This window comes from Peromyscus eremicus, chromosome 23 (assembly GCF_949786415.1).
Source record: "Peromyscus eremicus chromosome 23, PerEre_H2_v1, whole genome shotgun sequence".
NCBI lineage: Eukaryota > Metazoa > Chordata > Mammalia > Rodentia > Cricetidae > Peromyscus > Peromyscus eremicus.
In genome coordinates this window covers 24,083,139-24,102,646 of record NC_081438.1, presented here as the reverse complement: position 1 = coordinate 24,102,646, position 19,508 = coordinate 24,083,139, and the positions used below count along the sequence as shown (strand labels likewise).

At 51.1% G+C, this 19,508-nt stretch overlaps 1 protein-coding gene across 1 annotated transcript in view; it reads left to right on the top strand.

Annotated features, from left to right (window-relative positions):
• Positions 1-19,508, top strand: part of LOC131898592 (general transcription factor II-I repeat domain-containing protein 1-like) — an 87,867-nt gene that overhangs the window by 28,470 nt on the left and 39,889 nt on the right. Inside the window, exons 2-6 of the mRNA XM_059249780.1 lie at positions 7,950-8,078; positions 9,958-10,099; positions 14,728-14,883; positions 16,519-16,702; positions 18,187-18,497. Coding sequence (XP_059105763.1) covers positions 7,956-8,078; positions 9,958-10,099; positions 14,728-14,883; positions 16,519-16,702; positions 18,187-18,497 — 916 coding nt within the window. The 5' untranslated portion in view covers positions 7,950-7,955. The remainder of the gene's footprint in view (positions 1-7,949; positions 8,079-9,957; positions 10,100-14,727; positions 14,884-16,518; positions 16,703-18,186; positions 18,498-19,508) is intronic.

Genomic DNA, 19,508 nt, shown 5'->3' with positions numbered 1-19,508 from the left:
GAGACAGTGTCTTGTTATATAGCCATGGATGGTCTAGAACTCACGCTGTAGACCAAGCTGGCTTCATGCTTAGGGTGATCCTCAAGACTCTACCTTCTGAATGCTAAGACATCATCATGGCCATCTTGAAGGTAATTTTGTATGATTCTTTTCCCATGTCTCCGTAATGTTACAAGAGGTCAGGGGTGGAATTTTCCTCTTGTGGCATCCTGTCAGCACTTTGGAAAATAGAGCACTTTGGATTTCGGGTTTTCAGATTAGGGAGGTTCAACCTATAAACATTGTACCTCCAGACAACAGAATCTGTGTCATCACCCTTGAGGAGGCCAGAAGTTCAAACTCATTGCCTTGGCAGGGCCGGCTCCCTCTGGTGGGTCAGGGAGACTCACTCCTTGCCCTCGCCAACTTTGGTGGTGGTGGTGGCATGCCTTGGCTCGGGACCATGTGTTAGCCAGTTGTTCGATACTGTGACAAAGCTCTTGAGAAACTATTTAAGTTGTGGACAGATTTATTCTGACAGTTTCTAAGGTTTCAGTCCATGGTCAGCTGGCTCCTTTGATTTAGATCTGAGGTGAGGCAGAGCTTTGTGCTCCCGGGAGCATGAGGTGGGGGTGAGGGAGGAGGAAGAGGCTGCTTACCTTATGGCATCCAGGAAGCAGGGAAGGGGGTGGGAGTTGCAGGGAGGAGAGAGAGAGAGGAAAAGAAAAGAAACAAGATACACCCATCAAGTCCAGTCCCCAGTGACCCATTTCCTCCAGCTAAGCCCCACCTCCTACTAGCCCGGTCAGCAGTGACTCCTAATGAGTCATCCATGTACTGCCCTCATGACCCAATCATTTTTCAATAGCATCACCAGCTAGGGACCAAGCGTCCAACAGACAAGCTTCTAGGGAGACACATCACCTCTAAGTCGTAAAACCATGCATTCTATTCCTCAAAGCTACCTCCTTCCTTTTTTTTCCCCCCTGAGAAAAGGTCTCACTGTGTAGTCCTATGTTTCCTGGAACTCACTGTGTAGACCAGGCTGGCCGCACACTCACAAGGATCTGTCTGCTTCTGCCTCCTGAGTGCTGGGATTAAAGGCGTTGAGTGTCACTAGGCTTGGTGTGCAAAAGTTATTAGTGACCATGCGACAGGTACCTGGGTTTAGCTAATCCAGCACTTGGGAAAGAGCCGGAGGCTGAGATTTCCTCTCTCTCTCTCCCTCCCTTCTGCTGGCTAGTTCCTATGTGCTGTGCCGGCCAGTGCAGACAGAGCAGGGTGAGCCCCGGGGCCATCTGCCAAGACTGTACTTCTCTGCCATCGACTGTCTCTGCTTTGGGCCCGTTGGGTGCCCTCTGTTCTGTGGCTCCACCCCTGATCTCTGTGCATACCCTTCTGTTCTTTTCTAGTTGGGATGTACTTTGTATTTTCATTTTACTGTGTGTGTGTGTGTGTGTGTGTGTGTGTGTGTGTGTGTGTGTGTTGCACCAGCCCAGGCATGTACTTTATATAATTTTTTTTGTTGTTTTTTTTTTTTGAGACAGGGTTTCTCTGTGTAGTTTTTTGGTGCCTGTCCTGAGTCTCGCTCTGTAGACCAGGCTGGCCTTGAACTCACAGAGATCCGCCTGGCTCTGCCTCCCGAGTGCTGGGATTGAAGGCGTGCGCCGCCGCCGCCACCACCACCCGGCGTTACTTTATATTTTAATTTTACTGTTTTTATGTTTATTTGGGGTGTGTGTGTGTGTGTGTGTGTGTGTGTGTGTGTGTGTGTGTTGCACTAGCCCAGGCACACACATGCAGAAGTCAAGCAGGGCATCAAGTGTCTTCATTAATCTTGAGACAGGGTCTCTCACCGGACCGGAAGCTGGCCATTTTGTCTAGGCATGCGGACCAGCGAGCGCTTGGAATCTGTCTCAATCTTCTAAGGCTGGCGTCACAGGCATGTGCAGCCATGCTCAGCTTTTTACGTAGGTGCTGGGGATTTGAACTCTGGGGATTTGCATCCAGGAAGCAGGGAAGGGGGTGGGAATTGCAGGGAGGAGAGAGAGAGGGAAAGAAAAGAAACAAGATACACCCATCCAGTCCAGTCCCCAGTGACCCATGCTTACAAAGTGGGCGTTCTTACTCACTGAGTCATCCCCCCCAGCCCTGCAAGTTGCGATGTGGCCAGGGGTGACCATGAACTTCTGATCTTGCTGTCTTCACCTCTCAGGTTCTGGGATTACAGGCATGCTCCTTCATGCCCACTTTCTGTAAGCTTAGGATCGAACCCAGAGCTCCATGCATGTTAGGAAAACACTCTACCAACTGAGCCACAGCTCCACCTTTTTTTTTTTTTTTTTAATTTCGACACCGACTCAAGGATGACCCTGAACTCCTGGTAATCTTCCTGTCTTAGCTTCCTGAGTACTGTGGTTACAGGTGCAGGTTTGTACCACCACAAATGGCTTCCAAGTTGCAACGTTTATTTATTTTTTTGAAATTTAATTAAAATTTATTTATATAATTTCCCCCTTCCCTTTCCTCCCTCCAGCCCCTCTCAGATCCTCTCCCTCCAGTGCCCCCCTCACTCCCTCTCAAATGCATAACCACTTTTTAAAAAAATTGTTATTGTTACGTACATATATAAACCCATAAATAAAATCCACGGCAACTTTTTCCTTTGATTGTTATTGTTACAGACATATTTAAACGTATAAATACATGCGCCCAACCTCCTAAGTCCATTTCATGGTGTTTGTGTGTATATGATTTCGGGGCTGACCACTTGGTGTTGGATGATCAACTTGAAGGCTCATCCTTGGGAAAGACGAGTCCTCCCTCCCTCCACATTCATTAATTACCTGTAGTTCTTTGTCTAGGGTGGGGGGTGGTGAGATTTTCCTCTTTCAGTATTGCATGTCTGTTGATGTGGTCATTGTTTGGGTCTTGTTTAGGCAACAAATTGTTCAGGTATCATGGGTGTGGCTTCCCTGTCAATTCTAGGAGACGTGATCCCGGGAAGACTTCGTGGTCCTCTGGCTCTTAGAATCTTTCCGCCCCCTCTTCCGCCACGTTTTTTGAGCCTTAGGCACAGGAGTTGTGTTGCCGCTGTATCTGTTGGGGCTGGGTAGCCCAGGATCTGCTGTCTCTGCATGTTGACTAGTTACGGTTTTCCGGAATGGTTTCTAACTTTTTCTTGTAATTAAAAAAAAAAAAAAAAAAAAAAATCCTGCCTATGTCTGTATCCGTGCCAATGTCCCACGTGTGGAGGTGCCTGCGGAGGCCAGAAGAGGGTGTTGCATCTCCTGAGTGCTAGGATTACAGGCAGAAGCCACCTCACTGGGCTTTCAGAGCTCTTCTGGTGTCCTGCTGTCATTGCTTTGGGCTGGGGCCTCTCTTCTACTGGTCCCCTCCCCTCCCCTCTCCTGGGGCCTTAACTCCTCATCAGACTTGTGTTCCCTGTTTTCCTTCCCTTAACATAACACTAAGTAAAAATCAATGTTTTACTTTACCTGCCTTGTGTATTGATGAAAATCAATTTTTACTTAGTGTTCGGTTCGCGTGCTCACGCGCCTGCACATCCGAGGCTCACGCATATGGAGGTCAGAGGACAGCTTGGAGGAGCTGGTTGTCTCTTTCCATCATGCAAATCCAGGAGATCAAACTCGGCAGGCTTGGTGGCACATGCCTTTACCCACTGAGCCATCCTGCCAACCCTCCTTTTCCCTTTCCCTGCTTGTACTAATGAATATTACACTTACATGCTTCTAGCATCCCTGGACCTGGGCTTCTCTTGGCTCCTACAGAGCACAGGTAACTTCCCAAGTGCCTCACCTGGACTCTCTTGGAGACGGAGGATCCTGTAAGTCCAGCTAGCTGGGACCAGGATTAGGGATAGTCCACACCTCAGCTCCCTTCCATCTCCTTATTCCTCTGGCCCCGAGTCCCCGGTTCTCTCCTAAGTAGATTGGGACCTTGGCCAGAAGGAGTCAGGGCAGTCTGGAGCGAGCTGGAGGTCAAGAGTGCCAACTGCTGCTGCTTGCCTGGCCCTGATTTGATTTGGGTCTGGGCAGCTGAGCGGCTGACGACCCAGAGTTTTTCTGGGAATGGCCCAAGGGCTCCAAGGAGTAGCTGGCAGCATGTCTGAAGGGCTGTCTGTGCAGGAAGCCTCAGGCTCCCAGGCAGGCAGACGTCCTGGCTAGGGATTTGATAGTACAGTTATACAGTAGACCCTTCCTATACCCGCACCAGGGTGACCTAGGGCCACAGAATGGCCAAGACAAAGAGCTACCAGCAGCTTCTTTTCCAGTGTATCCTGTCCATGGCCTGTCTTCCATATCCTTGAGTGACTGTTCTGATGTTCTCTCTCTCTCTCTCTCTCTCTCTCTCTCTCTCTCTCTTTCTCTTTCTGTTTCTTCTTCTACTTTTTCTCTCCTCCCCTCACCCAGACGAGGTTTCTCTGTGTAACAGCTCTGGCTGTCCTGGAACTCTCTTTGTAGACCAGGCTGGAATTGAACTCACAGAGATCCGCCTGCGCCTGCCTCTGCCTCTGCCTCCTGAGTGCTGGGATTAATGGCGTGTACCATTATACCTGGCTGTTTTTTTATTTTCTTTGCTACTTGTTTTGAGATAGGGTCTCATGTAACCAGGCTGGCTCAAACTCACCATATAGCCAGTGATGTCTTTGAATTCCCAATAATCCTGCCTCTGTTTACTGTATGCTTGGAATTATAGGTGTGCACCGCCTCGCTTGGTTTATTTATTATTAACTTATCTTTGTGGTTCTGGGGATGGAATTCAAGGTCTTGAACTTGCTAGGCAGACGCTCTAATGTGGAAGTATGCCTCCCAGACCCTCACTGGGGGATTCTAGGCTGGTGTTCTACCACTGAGCCACACCCCAGCCCCTCACTGGGGGATTCTAGGCAGGTGCTCTACCACTGAGCCACACTCCCAGCCCCTCACTGGGGGATTCTAGGCAGGTGCTCTACCACTGAGCCACACCCCAGCCCCTCACTGGGGGATTCTAGGCAGGTGCTTTACCACTGAGCCACACCCCAGCCCCTCACTGGGGGATTCTAGGCAGGTGCTCTACCACTGAGCCACATCCCCAGCCCCTCACTGGGGGATTCTAGGCAGGTGCTCTACTGCTGAGCTATATACACAGCCCTCTTATAATCATTTTTTTGTTGTTGTTAGTGGAGACAGAATTTCACTAAGTTTCCCAGGATGGCTTGAACTCACTCTGTAGGCGAGGCTGTCCTTGAACTTGAGATGCTCCTGCTTTGGTCTTCTGAGTAGCTGAGATAACAGGGTGGGCCAGTAGGCCCTGCTCAAACCATTTGTTTTATTTTTTTTTCCCCTGCATTTTTACTTGTTTATTTTGGTATGTGTACATGTATGTCTCTGTGTGCGCATGCCACCACTCGGCTACAGAGTGAGTTCAAGCCATGCCTGTGGAGGTCAGAGGACAACTTGCAAGAGTCAGTTCTGTCCTTCTACTATGTGGGTCCCAGGGGATCCACTCAGGTCCTTAGGAAGTACCTTTACTGTCTGAGCCATTTCACTGGCCCTCAAACCAGTGTTTTCCTGTAGCCCAAGAGCAGAGCTGAGCCAGTACTGGGTCCAGAGCTGGGTTCTGTTCTCTATTCTGTTTTAATGGTCTGGTGTTGGCTTTTGGTGCGGCGTCTTCATACCCACCTATGACACCTGCTGCTGTTTTGAGGTTCCCATCCCATCCCACTGCAGCCAGGTTGGGGGGGGGGTGGTGTCTGGGATTCTGTGCCTGGTCCGTTGAACACATCGGACAGTGAATTGGACCCCGAGGGTCAGCCATGGAGGACAGACACAGATTGACCCTTGCGGAGTTTACAGTCAGGGAGTCGGTTGTCGTGGCCGCAGACATCCTGGGCTTGGTGCCCTTTTAGGCTGTGGGCCTGGAGGCCCTGCCACCTGGCTTTTCCCCACCCCACCCAGTGAGCATCTAGAAGCTCTGTTGACAGGTGGCAGACAGGTGGCAAACAGGGTGTGGAATCTGTAGATCTATCCATGGATGACACACCCAGCCAGAGAGTGTCCTGCCCCTGCTCCTGCGCCTTACCTCCTTTTGTTTGGTCTAGTGAGGGGCTGGTGCTCTCAGAGGCAGCATGTAGGGACCCCACCCCACCCCACGCACACAGCTAGGAACAGCTCTGGAAGAACAGGATGAAGCCAGCCACCAGCAATCAGCAGTCTTGTCTTCGGATTTAGGGTTGAGCAAGCCAAAGAGGCTTTTAAAGGAGGAGCCGTGTGGAGCCCCAGTAAGCTGGGACAAAGTCCTTTCCTGGGGAATCCCTAGTTTGAGGAAGTGGCCTGTGCCCCGTTGTGGCTGTCCGTACCTGCTCCAAGTCCATGTCCCAAATCCAGGAAATAGACTCCGGGCTTCAAGGCAGTGGCCTTGATCTGGGGACGTGTGACCAAGCCCAGAGGTGTGTACAGAGTGTAGAGAGGGCAATGCCCAGCCTCGCCATGGATGAGGCAGTCAGGTGCTTTTCCAACAGGGTTGGTTAGAGGGATGTGGACACATGCCAGTAGTAGAAGAAAGGAAGATTAAGAGTTCAAGCAGCCCAAGCTGCAAAATAAGGAAGGCCCTCGTTCAAAATGTGTGGACCGTGGGGAGCCACCAAGGAGGGTGTGCGAGCAGGAGAGAGCTGTGACTAGAGTTACATCCCTGGAAAACGCTGGCAGTTAGAACCCATCTGGCAGACTAGTATCATGGAAATGGGCTCGCTTCGGTTATGACTTGAACTCTCAGCTTTGTTGCTGTTGTGTGTCTTTTCATGGAGAGATGCCACCAAACGTCTGCCCCCGGAGGGCACTGACCACAGACTGAAGAAAGCATCCCATCCAAGGCTAGCTTGGTGAATGAGTGAGCGAGTGTGTTTTGGTTACTTAGAAGATGTCTTCGTTATTGCTATGAGGAGACACATGGCCAAGACGATTTGTAGGGAAAAAAAGCATTTGAGGGAGGGCTTGCTTACCGTTTTAGAGGCTTAGTTAGCTCACGGTCGTCGTGGCAGGAAGCAGACAGGCATGGCCCTGGAATGGCAGCTGAGAGCTTTACATCCTGATCCACAGGCAGCAGGCAGAGGGAGAACTTTTGAAACCTCAAAGCCCACCCCCAGCGACACACTTCCTGCAGTAAGGCCACACCCACTCCAGCAAGACCACACCTCCTAATCCTTCTCATCCTTCTCAAACAGTTCTCCAACTGGGGCTAAAGCATTCAGATGTATGAGCTGGTGGGAGCCATTCTCATTCAAACCACCACAGTGGGTGAGGGGCTACTTGCTGTTTTGGGGGTGACTCAAGTCAGTTGCATCACCAAAAAGCCCACCTCAGCCTGGTTGATGCCACTCACAAAAAGTTGCCTCTCTGGAACTCTTCATGAGCTACAGACAGCTCTACAGAAGAGTATCCTGTATCTCTGCTCCAGCCCCTCACACACTGTTGCTCTCTGCATTTATAAACTTTGAGGGGGGCCTTGTGAATCTTACAACATTCTCAGCTTCCTAAGCTTTGTGAGCTTCTGAGTTTCCTGGGTCTTGTAAGTTTCCTGAGCTTCCTGAGCCTTATGAGTTTCCTGAGCTTCCTGAGCCTTATAAGTCTCCTGAGCTTCCTGAGCCTTATGAGTTTCCTGAGCTTCCTGAGTTATGTACGTTGCTTTGTCCTTGAGTTTCAAGAGCCTCCCTTTAGGAGGGAATGTTTAAATTCTCTGAAAATGTTTCAAATGGGAGAAAATAGTTGTACATTATTCACTTAGATCTCTGCAGGTTTCTGCAGTAGCTGCTGTCTCCTGTCATACCTTTGAGGCCCTTGAATGATGGGAAGGAAGGTCAGCTGGCAGTCTTTCCCACTTGTGAAGTCCGGGTGACCCTGGGAGCCAGGTGTGCCTACCCAATTGTACCTTGTGTCTACTACCCTCTGTGTCCTCACTGTTTTCTCTAGGTGACCATGGCCTTGCTGGGGAAGCACTGTGACATCCCCACCAACGGCTGCGGGTCTGAGCGTTGGAACTCCACCTTCACCCGCAAGGACGAGCTCATCAACAGCCTGGTGTCCGCCTTAGACTCCATGGTGAGTGTCTGGTCAGGTGGGAAGAGGGCCCGAGATCAAAGGTGGGAGACCTCAGAGAGGGTATGCCCATCAACATCTCTGTATCTCTGGGGAGTGGGGAGAGAGCTCAAGTGGTAAAGTGCTTGCCTTGCAACCATAAGGCACTGAGTTCAATCCCCCCCCAGAATCCAGATAAAAAAGCTAGGACTGGGGGCACACACTTGTAATCCCAGTGTTAAGGAGGCCTACTAGGCAGAGTTCCAAGTCAGTAAATGACCCCACCTTAAACACAAACAAACAAACAAACAAACAAATAGAAAAGCAATTATGAATGGTGTCTGAGGAACAGCAGCTAAGTTTGTCCTCTGGCCTCCACACACATGCAAATTTATGTGTAGACACCAAGATGCGTATGTATGTATGATTGTACTGAAGTATGTTTGTGCATACATGTCCCTGGAATCCCACAGCCGGGAGGTTGCAATAGGAAGATCTTGATTTTGAGACCATCCTGGGCTACAGAGTGAAACCCTGAAATGACAAGACTGAGCTTAAACACATGGAGGAGGGCTCTGGGTTCGAATCCCAGCACCACACACACACACACACACACACACACACACACACACACACACACACAAAACCAGCAAAAACAAAAAGTAGATCTGCCTAGCATCCCTTGGCATTTTCTGATGATAAAGTGCAAACTCAGAGAAGGCAGCATCTTGCTTGAGGTCACACAGTGAGTCACTGGTTTCCTGAGCATTGGGGACCTCATTTCTAGGTAGTTCTTCTTATAGGCTGCTCAAAGTCATATTTAATGCCCGAGGTGGGAGACACCCTCAGAAACTAGCTGGGTGCTAGCTCTTTCTCTACAGTGGCCATCACTGTGTCCGGAACCTCATCCACCTGTCGGATGGTGGGTATGCAGTCTCCCCTTCAACCATGCTTCACTTCTGAGATTAGATGAGGCCAGGCACATTCAGGGTGGGATAGCCGTAGATCATATTGTTTTAGATTTGAGACCGGATCTCACACTGGCCTGAACTCATCAAGTAAACTAGATTGGCTGGCCAGAAAGCCCCATGGATTCTCCTGTCTCAATTTTCCCAGTGCCGGAATTACAAGTGTGTGCTACTATACCTGGCTGTGCGTGCATGTGTGTGTGTGTGTGTGTGTGTGTGTGTGTGTGTGTGAGATGTGCTTGCACCTGGAGCAGCCAGCAACCAGAGCAATCTAGAAAGGAGGCTCTCTGTGCTCAGAAGACCAGTGACTTGATTGTGCTGTGTGTGGAGGCCAGAGGTTGATGACTGGAGTCTTCCTCCATCACTGTCTTATATACTGAGATCAGCTAGCTCCCAGGATCCCCTGCTTACACCTCTCAATTGATGGGGTGTTAGGAGGACTGCCACAGCCCCCCCAAAATTTATATAGGTGCTGGGGATCCAATCTGGTCCCTAAGCTTCTGCCACAAATGCTTTACCCACCTACAGCCCGGCCCCCCACCGCACCCCATCCCCCACCCCCGCCTCATTCCCAGCCCTTTTCACATGAGTGCTGGGAATCGAACTCAGGTCTTTGTGCTTAGAAGACAAGCAGTTTACCCACTGAGCCATCTTGCCAGGCCTGCTTTGAGAAATCCTTTTCCTATAACGAGTCTGTTGAAATTCTACTGCCATGTTCTCCAGGCTGCATGGTGCCCGGTTTTTACTGTTTAGAGAAGTCTGTTAAAGTGGGCTGGAGGGCTTATCTCTCACTGACAGTCCCGTCTCTGTAGTTAGGGCTAGCCTCAAACTCTTCATCGTCCTCCTGGGTGCTGGATTACAGGCACAACATACAGCTGTGCTGGGTTCCAGGCTGGTCTTGATTTTAGCTTACACACCTTGCCCCTCCCTCACAGTGCTCGGCGCTCTCCAAGCTGAACACGGAGGTGGCCTGTGTGGCGGTCCACAATGAGAGCGTCTTTGTGATGGGCACCGAGAAGGGACGGATGTTTCTGAACACCCGGAAGGAGCTACAGTCAGACTTCCTCAGGTTCTGCCGTGAGTACCCCACGTCCTCCATGCCCAGGGCCCTGCTGTTTCTAAAGGACAAGGGTCCTGGCCCATCTCTCTGTATCCCCTGCTTTGTCCAGTCCGCGGAGCCTGTTGGAGGGATGAACTGGACACAAGTTTGTTCTAAATGGAGCCTGTTAGAACTACCTAGCAACGCCTATCACTGAAGCCTAGCACTAGTCATGTCCATATGCCCATTTTTAGAGGGGAACACTGAGGCCCAGAGCGGTCACCTGATTCTACTCTATTTGTTAATGGTGCTGGGGATTGAACCTGGACCCTCATGCCTATTAAGCAAGAGCACTGTTACTGAGCCATACCCTCAGCTATTGTTCTACCTATTTTTTTTTTTTTACTGTTTACCCTTTTTTTTAATTGTTTTTTTTTTTTTCTGTTTATTCTATTTATATTGTGTGCAAGTGTGTGGGCATGCGCATGCTATGGCACGAATATAGACATCAGAAGACTTGCTAGAGTCAGTTTTCTTTTCCACCATGTGGGTCCTAGGATTTGAACTCAGGTCTTCAGGCATGGGCGCAAGCTTCTTGACCTGCTGGGCCCTCTTCCTGACTCCCTGCTGTTTTAAGACAGGTTCTCCTGTAGCCCAGGCTGGCTGTGAATTCCTGGTTCTCTGGCCTTCACCTGCCCAGGAGGGGAAGGCACTCACCACCCCTTCTGGTGTCTAGGGTGCTGGTGTGGAACTCAGGGTTTGGTGCATGTTAAGTGAGCATTCTGCCAAAGGAGCCACATTCCCAGCTCCCAGTTCTACCTCTTGACTGAGTCTGTTTGAGGTTAGGGACCAGCCGTTGTCCAGCTAAGATATTTAGCACGTGTGAGTGTATGCCACTTTGTTTGTTTGTTTTTGTTTTTCGAGACAGGGTTTCTCTGTGTAGCTTTGCGCCTTTCCTGGAACTCACTTGGTAGTCCAGGCTGGCCTCGAACTCACAGAGATCCGCCTGGCTCTGCCTCCCGAGTGCTGGGATTAAAGGCGTGCGCCACCACCGCCCGGGGAGCGTATGACACTTGATGATGCAAGGTCGCTTATTCTGACCTCTGAGGCCTTGTGGGGCGACAACTGTTTTTGTTTTGGGGTAAGAAGTGCTCAGTTTGCATGGGCTGTGAGTGATGGACAGCTCTTGGTCAGGTGGGCCTCCGAGGTAGAGTGCCAACTTACAGTCCCCCAGGAGGGTAGATTGGCTGCAGAGTGCTTTACTTAGTGTTCCTCAGGCCCTCGGTTCCATCCCCAGCAACACCAGACTCAAACAACACTTCATGCGGGGCCATTGGCCCGAAACCTCATTACCTTTCCCAGAGGGTCATGAAAATGTCACCCATGGTGTACAGATGAGAAACTGAGGCACGGTGGGCATATTCCCCCTCCCCTACTGCCTTAGCCCAGGATGGAAGGTGTGTGTAGTAGTCAGGGTTCTCTAGAGAAACAGAACTTACAGGGGGGAAATTTTTCTTACACACACACACACACACACACACACACACACACACACACACACACATATGGTTTATTAGAGTAGCTTACAGGCTGTGGTCCAGCTAGTCCAACAATGGCTGCCTATCAGCAGAAAGTCCAAGAATCCAATAGTTGTGAAGTATCCACCGGGCAGTAGTGGTGGTCCATGCCTTTAATCCCAGCACTCGGGAGGCAGAGGCAGGCGGATCTCTGTGAATTCCAGGCCAGCCTGGTCTACAGAGCGAGTTCCAGGACAGCCAAGGCTACATAGAGAAAACCCTGTCTTGAAAAACAAAACAAACAAGAACAACAAAAATTCAGTAATTGTCAACTCCACGAGGCTGGATGTCTCAGCTGGTCTTCAGGATACACTAGGGTCCTGAAGAAGGAGGTTCTAATGCCAGTGAGGGAGTGGACTTGCCAGCAAGAGTGAGGGCAAGCAGGCAGAGTGTGTGCCAGCCTCCTCCTTCTGTGACCTTTATTTAGGCTGCCGGCAGAAGGTGTGGCCCAGATTAAAGGTGGATCTTCCCACCTCAAGAGATCTGGGTTAAAGGTTTATCTTCCCACCCCAAAGATCCAGATTAGAAGTGATGGGCCTTCCCACTTCAAATGATTTAATTAAGAAAAAAAAATCCCTCACAGGTGTGCCCAGTCTTTGGGATTGTTGTTAATTCCAGGTTTAGTCAGTTTCACAACTGTCTTAGTCTATGAAGAGACACACATACACCGTGACCACAGCAATTCTTATCAGCAAACCACGTAACTGGGGCTGGCTGACAGTTTCAGAGGTTCAGTCCATTCTCATCATGGCGCGAAGCATGGCGGCGTGCAGGCAGACATGGTGCTGGAGAGGTAGCTGAGAGTTCCACATCCAGGTCCACATCCAGGTCCTAGGCTTGGCACAGGCTTTTGAAACCTCAAAGCTCCCTCCCCAGTGACACACCTCCTCCAGCAAAGCCACACCTCCTCATCCTCTCAAATAACGCCACTCCCTAGTGACCAGGCATTCAAATCTAAGAGTCTGTGGGGGCCATTCTTAGTCAAATCACCACAACAACCAAGAATAGCCATCCCAGGGAGCATGGTTCAAGGCCAGGACTCCTGTTCTCAGACCCTTGCTCTTTCTCCCGAATCCCTTCAAAGTCAAGGATAGAACTTGTCTCGCTTTCTCCTGTTTCGTATCCCTGGGGTTGAGGGGGGTGGTGCCAGGGATCTCCGTGGACACCCAGGTACCAGCCATTGATAGTTTCGTTAGTAGTTTTTATGGTCTCCTGGGCCTTATCCCTAGGATTAGCCGCCCCAGATCGATCCAGCACTGCATGTATCATTCGTGGGGTACGTAGCTGGAGCATATAGCTGTTTCCCCAGGAGCCCGAGACTCCACCTGCTCTGCTCTCCCAGCCTGTTCTGTCTCTAAGGTTGGGTGGAGCTGGCTCTGAGGAGTGGGTGTAGTGGGGTCCTGTAGCCCCTCCCAGCCTCCTGGGGACAGTGTGCCTTATTTTCCACCGCCAGAAAGAGTGGCTATTTATAGCCCTCAGAATCAGGATAGTTTATTTCAAGCCTGGATGGTTGCCAAGGAGAGCCAGCTCCAAGCTGGAAGGGATCACAAGACCCTGCTCATCCTCTGTTCTGTTGTAGCTTCAAGCACGCCTTTAATCCCAGTACTCGGGAGACAGAGGCAGGCGGATCTCTGTGAGTTCGGGGACACCCTGGTCCACATAGAGAGACCCTATCCCAAAGAACTAAAATATTTCATAAAGATTCCCTAACAGCCCCCCCCCCAAAAAAAAAAACCCAAAAAACAAAAGCAACCGAGGGGGGGGAAAGGGTTTATTTTGCTAAATGATTCTAGGTTGCAGTCTTATTTCAGAGAAGTCAAGGCAGGAACTCAAGCAGCTAATCACATCCCATTCACAGTCAAGAGCAGGGAGCTTGCTTGTTCTCATCTAGCTTTTTCCTGTTTCATATACCTTAGAGCCCCATTGCCTAGAGAGTGGTGCTGCCCACGATGGGCTGGGTCAATTAACAAGCAAGACGATTCCCCACTTAGATGTCTGTGCCCAGAGGCCATTTGATCGAGCTCAGTGGTTCTCAGCCTGTGACCCTTTAATACAGTTCCTCATGTTGTGGTGACCCCCCCACACACACACACCATAAAAATCATTTTCGCTGCTACTTCATAACTGTCATTTTGCTACTGCTATGAACTGTACTGTACATATCTGTGTTTTCCTATGGTCTTAGACAACTGTAGTAGAATGTTATTTTAAGGTGTGTTACTTTTGTTTATGTTGCATTTGTTTTAACTCTGTGAAGCTGTGTTACTGTGCCTGTGTAAAACACCTGATGGTCTAATAAAGAACTGAATGGCCAGTAGCAAGGCAGGAGAAAGGATAGGTGGGGCTGGCAGGCAGAAAGAATATACAGAGGGAGAAATCCAGGTAGAGGGATTGGAGAGCTAGGAGCCAGAGAAGGAGGAGGACCCCAGGGGCCAGCCACCCAGCTGCACAGCCAACTAGCCACAGAGTAAGATTTACAGAAGTAAGAGAACAGGAAAAGCCCAGAGGCAAAAGGTAAATGGAATAAGTTAAGTTAAGGAAAGCTGGCAAGAAACAAGCCAAGCTAAGGCCGAGCATTCATCATTAAGAATAAGCCTCCATGTGTGTATTTATTTGGGAGCTGGGTGGCAGGCCCCCCAAAAAGACCAAAGACCAACCAACAACAGATAACCCCTGTGGATGGCCCACAGGTTGAGAACCAGTGATCTAGATAATTCCCTGGAGACGTCCTTCTCAGATTGTGGCAAACTGACATTTAAAACCAACCATCACCATATCTCCATTATTTTCCATGTGGGCCGAGCAGGAAAAGTAGGGCTTAGGTGGGTTGAAAGAGAGCGGGTTTAGTATGAATATAGAATGTGGTGTGTGAAACAGATGCTCCTGGAGTCCCAGTTCTGAGCCGGACTCCATGGGCTTCTTGGAGCGATCGCGAACCGAGGCTCAGAGAGTGAAGGAACAACCCTGAGGTCCTTTCAGGCCCTCAGCAGGGTGTGCATTCATTCATTCATTCATTCAGTCACTTGTTCCTCTGATTCCCGGGGCTTAACACCATACCAACCTACGGCTCGTGTGCTCTTGTCCCACAGGTGGACCCCTATGGAAGGATCCAGAAGCAGGACACCCTAAAAAGGTGCAACGCTGTGAGGGTGGTGGCCGGAGCATCCCGCGGTCCTCGCTGGAGCAGTGCTCGGATGTGTACCTGCTGCAGAAGATGGTAGAGGAAGTGTTTGATGTTCTTTATAGTAAGATCCTTCCTCATTCCATTCCGGAAAGGGGCGGGTGGGAGACCAGCCTACCCACACCTGCCTTGTCTAGGTTCAGTCCCTTCCAGGCCAGCCCCGCCCACCTCGGGTCAGCCCCGCCCACCTCGGGTCAGCCCCGCCCACCTCAGCCCCGCCCTGCCTACCTCAGCCCAGCCTCACTCTACCCAGCTCCATCCCACTCCATTCCACCCTGCCTTGCTCCGCCCACTGGTGTCTGACCCAGCCTTTCCTCCTAACCCAATCCCACCATATCCAGGTCAGCCCAGCCATGCCTTCCCAGTATAACCACATCCACCTTGACCCGACCTCATCCAGCCATACTTCAATCCTGGCCTCACCTGCTCTGCCAGTCTCGGCCCAGCCTTAGCTCCGCCCACCCCAGCTCAGGCCCTTACCCAGTCCTGCTCAGCCCTATTCATCCACTTCAGCCCAGGGCTTCCCTGCCAAATCCAATTTAGCCCCACCTGCCTCACACCAGCTCTGCCCCACCCCGCCCCACCCAACTCAACCTACTCCTGTCTGGCCCTGCCCTACCAAGCTCAACCCTGCAGCCTTGCCCACCTCAGCCTAGCCCTGCCCTGCAACCACGTCAGCACTGCCTCCAGCCTAGACCCCCACCCACTTCTGCCCAGCTGTGTGGAGCTGTGCCTCACCCAGCCACACTCCACCAAGACCAGTCCAACTCCACACTGCTTACTTAGCCTTACCTACCCATAGCCCACCCATAGCTGTGCCCCACCTACCTTAGCCCTGCCCACCTTGACCTCACCCCACCCAGCCATATTCTAATCCAATCCCCACCTACCTTAGCCCCGCCCACATCAACCTAGCCCCACCCAGCTCTATTCTAATCCAATCCCTTCATTCTGTCTCAACGCAGCTTGCCTACTCTCTATCTACCCCTGCTTAGCTTTGCCCTACCCACTTTAGCCCAGTTCTATCTCACCGGACCCGCCCAGTATAGTTGCTCAGCAATGCCCTACCCAGGTCAGCCCTGCCCTTACCCCACCCAGCCTCCAGCCTAGCCCTGCTCACTTCTACCCAGCTCTACCCAGTTGTTCCCTACCCACCCCATCCTGGTCCCACACAGCCTGGGGAAGGCCCTCATCTCACCCAGGAGAGTAGACCCCTTCTGCGCTGTAGGACCCCTGAGCAAAACAAGACCCCAGGACAGGGCTTTCTCTACCATCTCCAAACTCCCAGGCACGAGCGTCCCTGTCCAGCCACCTTTCCTGTATAGCCACCTCTTACCACCTCCCCATCCCCCACTGACATGATCTTCCAGTAGACCACTCCCTCCTGTCTCCTGGTTATTCCAGAGACCAAGGCTTTCTTCCCAAAAGATAAGCCTGAGGTTAAAATTCCGTGTACCATCACCGGCCAAGTTCAGCCTACCAGTTTGGCATAAGGGCTTTCCTGCCTCCTCTCTCCAGCCCTCAGACATACACAGTAGGGCTCTATCTACAGGCTGGTGTTGTTCATTCTGTACCGCGTCTACAGCAATGAGGGACCCAGAGCCCCTCCTCCCAAGGGGAGTCACCACACATTGCCTGGCTCCCGTGTGTCTATCCAAGCCCCCGTCAGTACTGAGCCTCACTGTTTACTCTGTGACAGGTGAGGCTATGGGCAGGGCCAGCGTGGTCCCTTTGCCCTATGAGAGGCTGCTCAGGGAGCCGGGGCTACTGGCTGTACAGGGACTGCCCGAGGGCCTGGCCTTCCGGAGGCCAGCAGAGTATGACCCCAAGGCGCTCATGGCCATTTTGGAGCACAGCCACCGAATACGGTTTAAGCTCAGGAGGTAAGTAAGCCCCTGTCCTAATTTTATTTCCTTTTGCTGGGTTAAAAATACCAACAAAAGCCCATTATGGGAGAAAGGGCTTATTTGGCTCACAATCCCAAGTTACAGTCCATCACTGCAGGGAGGGAGGTCAAGTCACTGTAGGGAGGGAGGTCAAGTCACTGTAGGGAGGGAGGTCAAGTCAACAGGAATTGGAAGCTGCTCCTCACATTACATCCACAGTCAAGAGCCAAAAGCAATGAATTCAGGCATGCAGGCCAGCTCGGCTTGCTTTCTCTACTCTTAGACAGTTCCGAATCCCTTGCCTAGAGAATAATGCCGCCCACAGTGGGCTGGGCCGTCCCACCTCAGTGTAATCAAGACAGTCTCCTCACAGACGTGTCCACAGCCTAGTCTAAACCCCTCTTTGAGACTCTCTTCCCAAGTGGTTTGTAGATAATGTCAAGTTGACAGTTAAAACTTTCAGGATGTGGAGGTGCACAGCTTAATCTTGGCACTTGTGAGGGAGAGGCAGGTGGATAGCTGAGTTTGACCCACCCTGGCAGATTCCAGGACAGCCAGGGCTATGTAGTGAGATTCTCTCCCTCCCCCCCAAAAAAAAAGCAGATAAATCTGTTACACCCCATACCCAGCCAGAGGACAGAAAGCTGGAGACACCCTGAGGGAACTCATTAGGAAAGCTTTGGGTCTCATGGAGGAAACAAAGCTTAGACCCAATCATACAGTGTAATCTGAGTCAGGGCATGGCTATGGGAGTTTCCCAAGGGAATTCTGTGTCACAGCGTCCGGGAGAATTCTGGCTTAGGAAAGAGCCACACCAAAGGCTTTGCAGAGGTCATGGACAAAGGATGATGGTGGGTAGAGTTGAGATTGTCATGTAGGGATGTGTGCCTATAATCTCAGCCCTTTGGGGAAGTAGAGGTCAGAGGGCCAAGAGTTCAAGGCCATCTTCAACTACATAGTAAGTGTGAGGCTACCTTGGCTCCATGAGACCCTGTCTCAGAAACATGAATTCATTTTAAAAAATCTTGAGCTGGGAGAGCCGCCTGGCCTGGATGTGAGCTTGGGCTGTGAATGAGATTCATAAAAGACACACGAGAGGAGAGGTCAAGCCTGGGCTAAGGTGGATACCATGGGCTCAGCAGAGGTAGGGGGCTTCATGTTGCATATAGCTGCTAAATCTTATGGGATGGGAAGGAGCCAAGTGGAGGATGGGATTGGTGGCTTGGAGATCTGAGGCAGCTTGGTGCAGGCCTGGGTCCGACAGTGGTTGCCACCTAGTATTGGGTGCATGATGCCCACGCTGCCAGGCTTGCATCCCTACCTATAATGTAGGGCCTGGCTCCCATCCCAAACCATTGGAATACCTGTAGTAACCCAGGTCTGTTATATTCTGTGGAGTGTGTTACATGGGCTGTGAAGGGAGAGATTGACAGGCAAGAGTAGGTATTCAAAGCAGTCACTGTCTCCTCTCCTTCACCCAGGCCTCCTGATGATGGTGGGCGGGACTCAAAGGCGCTGGTGGAGATGAACGGTATCTCCCTGCTACCCAAGGGGTCCCGAGACTGCGGTCTGCATGGCCAGGCCTCCAAGGTCACTCCCCAGGACCTGCCCCCCACCGCCACCCCATCCTCCATGGCCAACTTCCTGTACAGCACTTCGATGCCCAACCACACCATCCGGGAACTCAAGCAGGAGGCGCCCACCTGCCCGTTGACCCCCAGCGACCTGGGCTTGGGCTGGCCTGTGCCTGAGCCCCAGGTCCCCAGTGCCCAAGATTTCTCCGACTGCTGTGGTAAATGCTGCAGTGGGGACCTGCATGTCTCTTTGGGTGGTTGCCTCGAAGGAGGAGGCAGTCCTGGGCAGGGGTGGGTCTTGCCACTTGCATTCTTTTGAGGCCCAGTTAAACTGGGGCCTCCACTTGAGCTTCTGAACAGACCTTGAATGGGACCGAAAGGCATCTTCACCCCCAGGAGGCTGTGAAGAGCATAAATAAACTAATCAGGGATGGTGAGATGGTCCAGCAGGTAAAGGTGCTTGCCAACCAGCTTGATGACCTGAGTTCAATCTGAGACTCATGTAGTGGAAGGAGAAAATTGAGTCCCACAAGTTGTCCTCTGACCTTCACGCATGCGCACACCCACAAGAGATGAACGTAATTAAAAAAGGAATAAAATGCCCGTATGCACTTAATGGGCACCTACTGCATACCTTGCTTGGATTCAAGATTTAGGGGCCTAAGAGAAGGAGCAGCGGGGGGTGACGAATATGTGGGCTCTATCCTGGCTGTGCATGCCAGGGCAAGTCTCGATCTCACTGAGCCTCAGTTTCTTCGTTTGTAAAGTGGAATGCTTATGGAGTATCCCTTATCTAAGATACTTGGGATCAAGATTCCTAAAGCAGCCGGGCAGTGTTGGTACACGCCTTTAATCCCAGCACTTGGGAGGCAGAGGCAGGCACAGCTCTGTGAGTTCGAGACCAGCCTGGTCTACAAAGTGAGTTCCCAGATAGCCAGAGCTAGTACACAGAGAAAGCCTGTCTGGGAAAAAAAAACAAAAAAATCCTAAAGTGGACATTTCAGACTTGGGTGTTGGAGGATATGGCTCAGTTGATCGAGTGCTTGCCTAGCCAAAGACATTTGTCATCAAGCCCAGTGACCTCAGTTTAATTCCTGGGACCCACATAGTAAGAGAGAACCACCTTCCACAAGTTGTCATTTGATCTTTATAGATAAATGAATAAATGCGATTAAAAGGATGAGAAAGGGAAGGGGAGCCTGGCATCCTGCTCTCGCGGTACCTGCCTC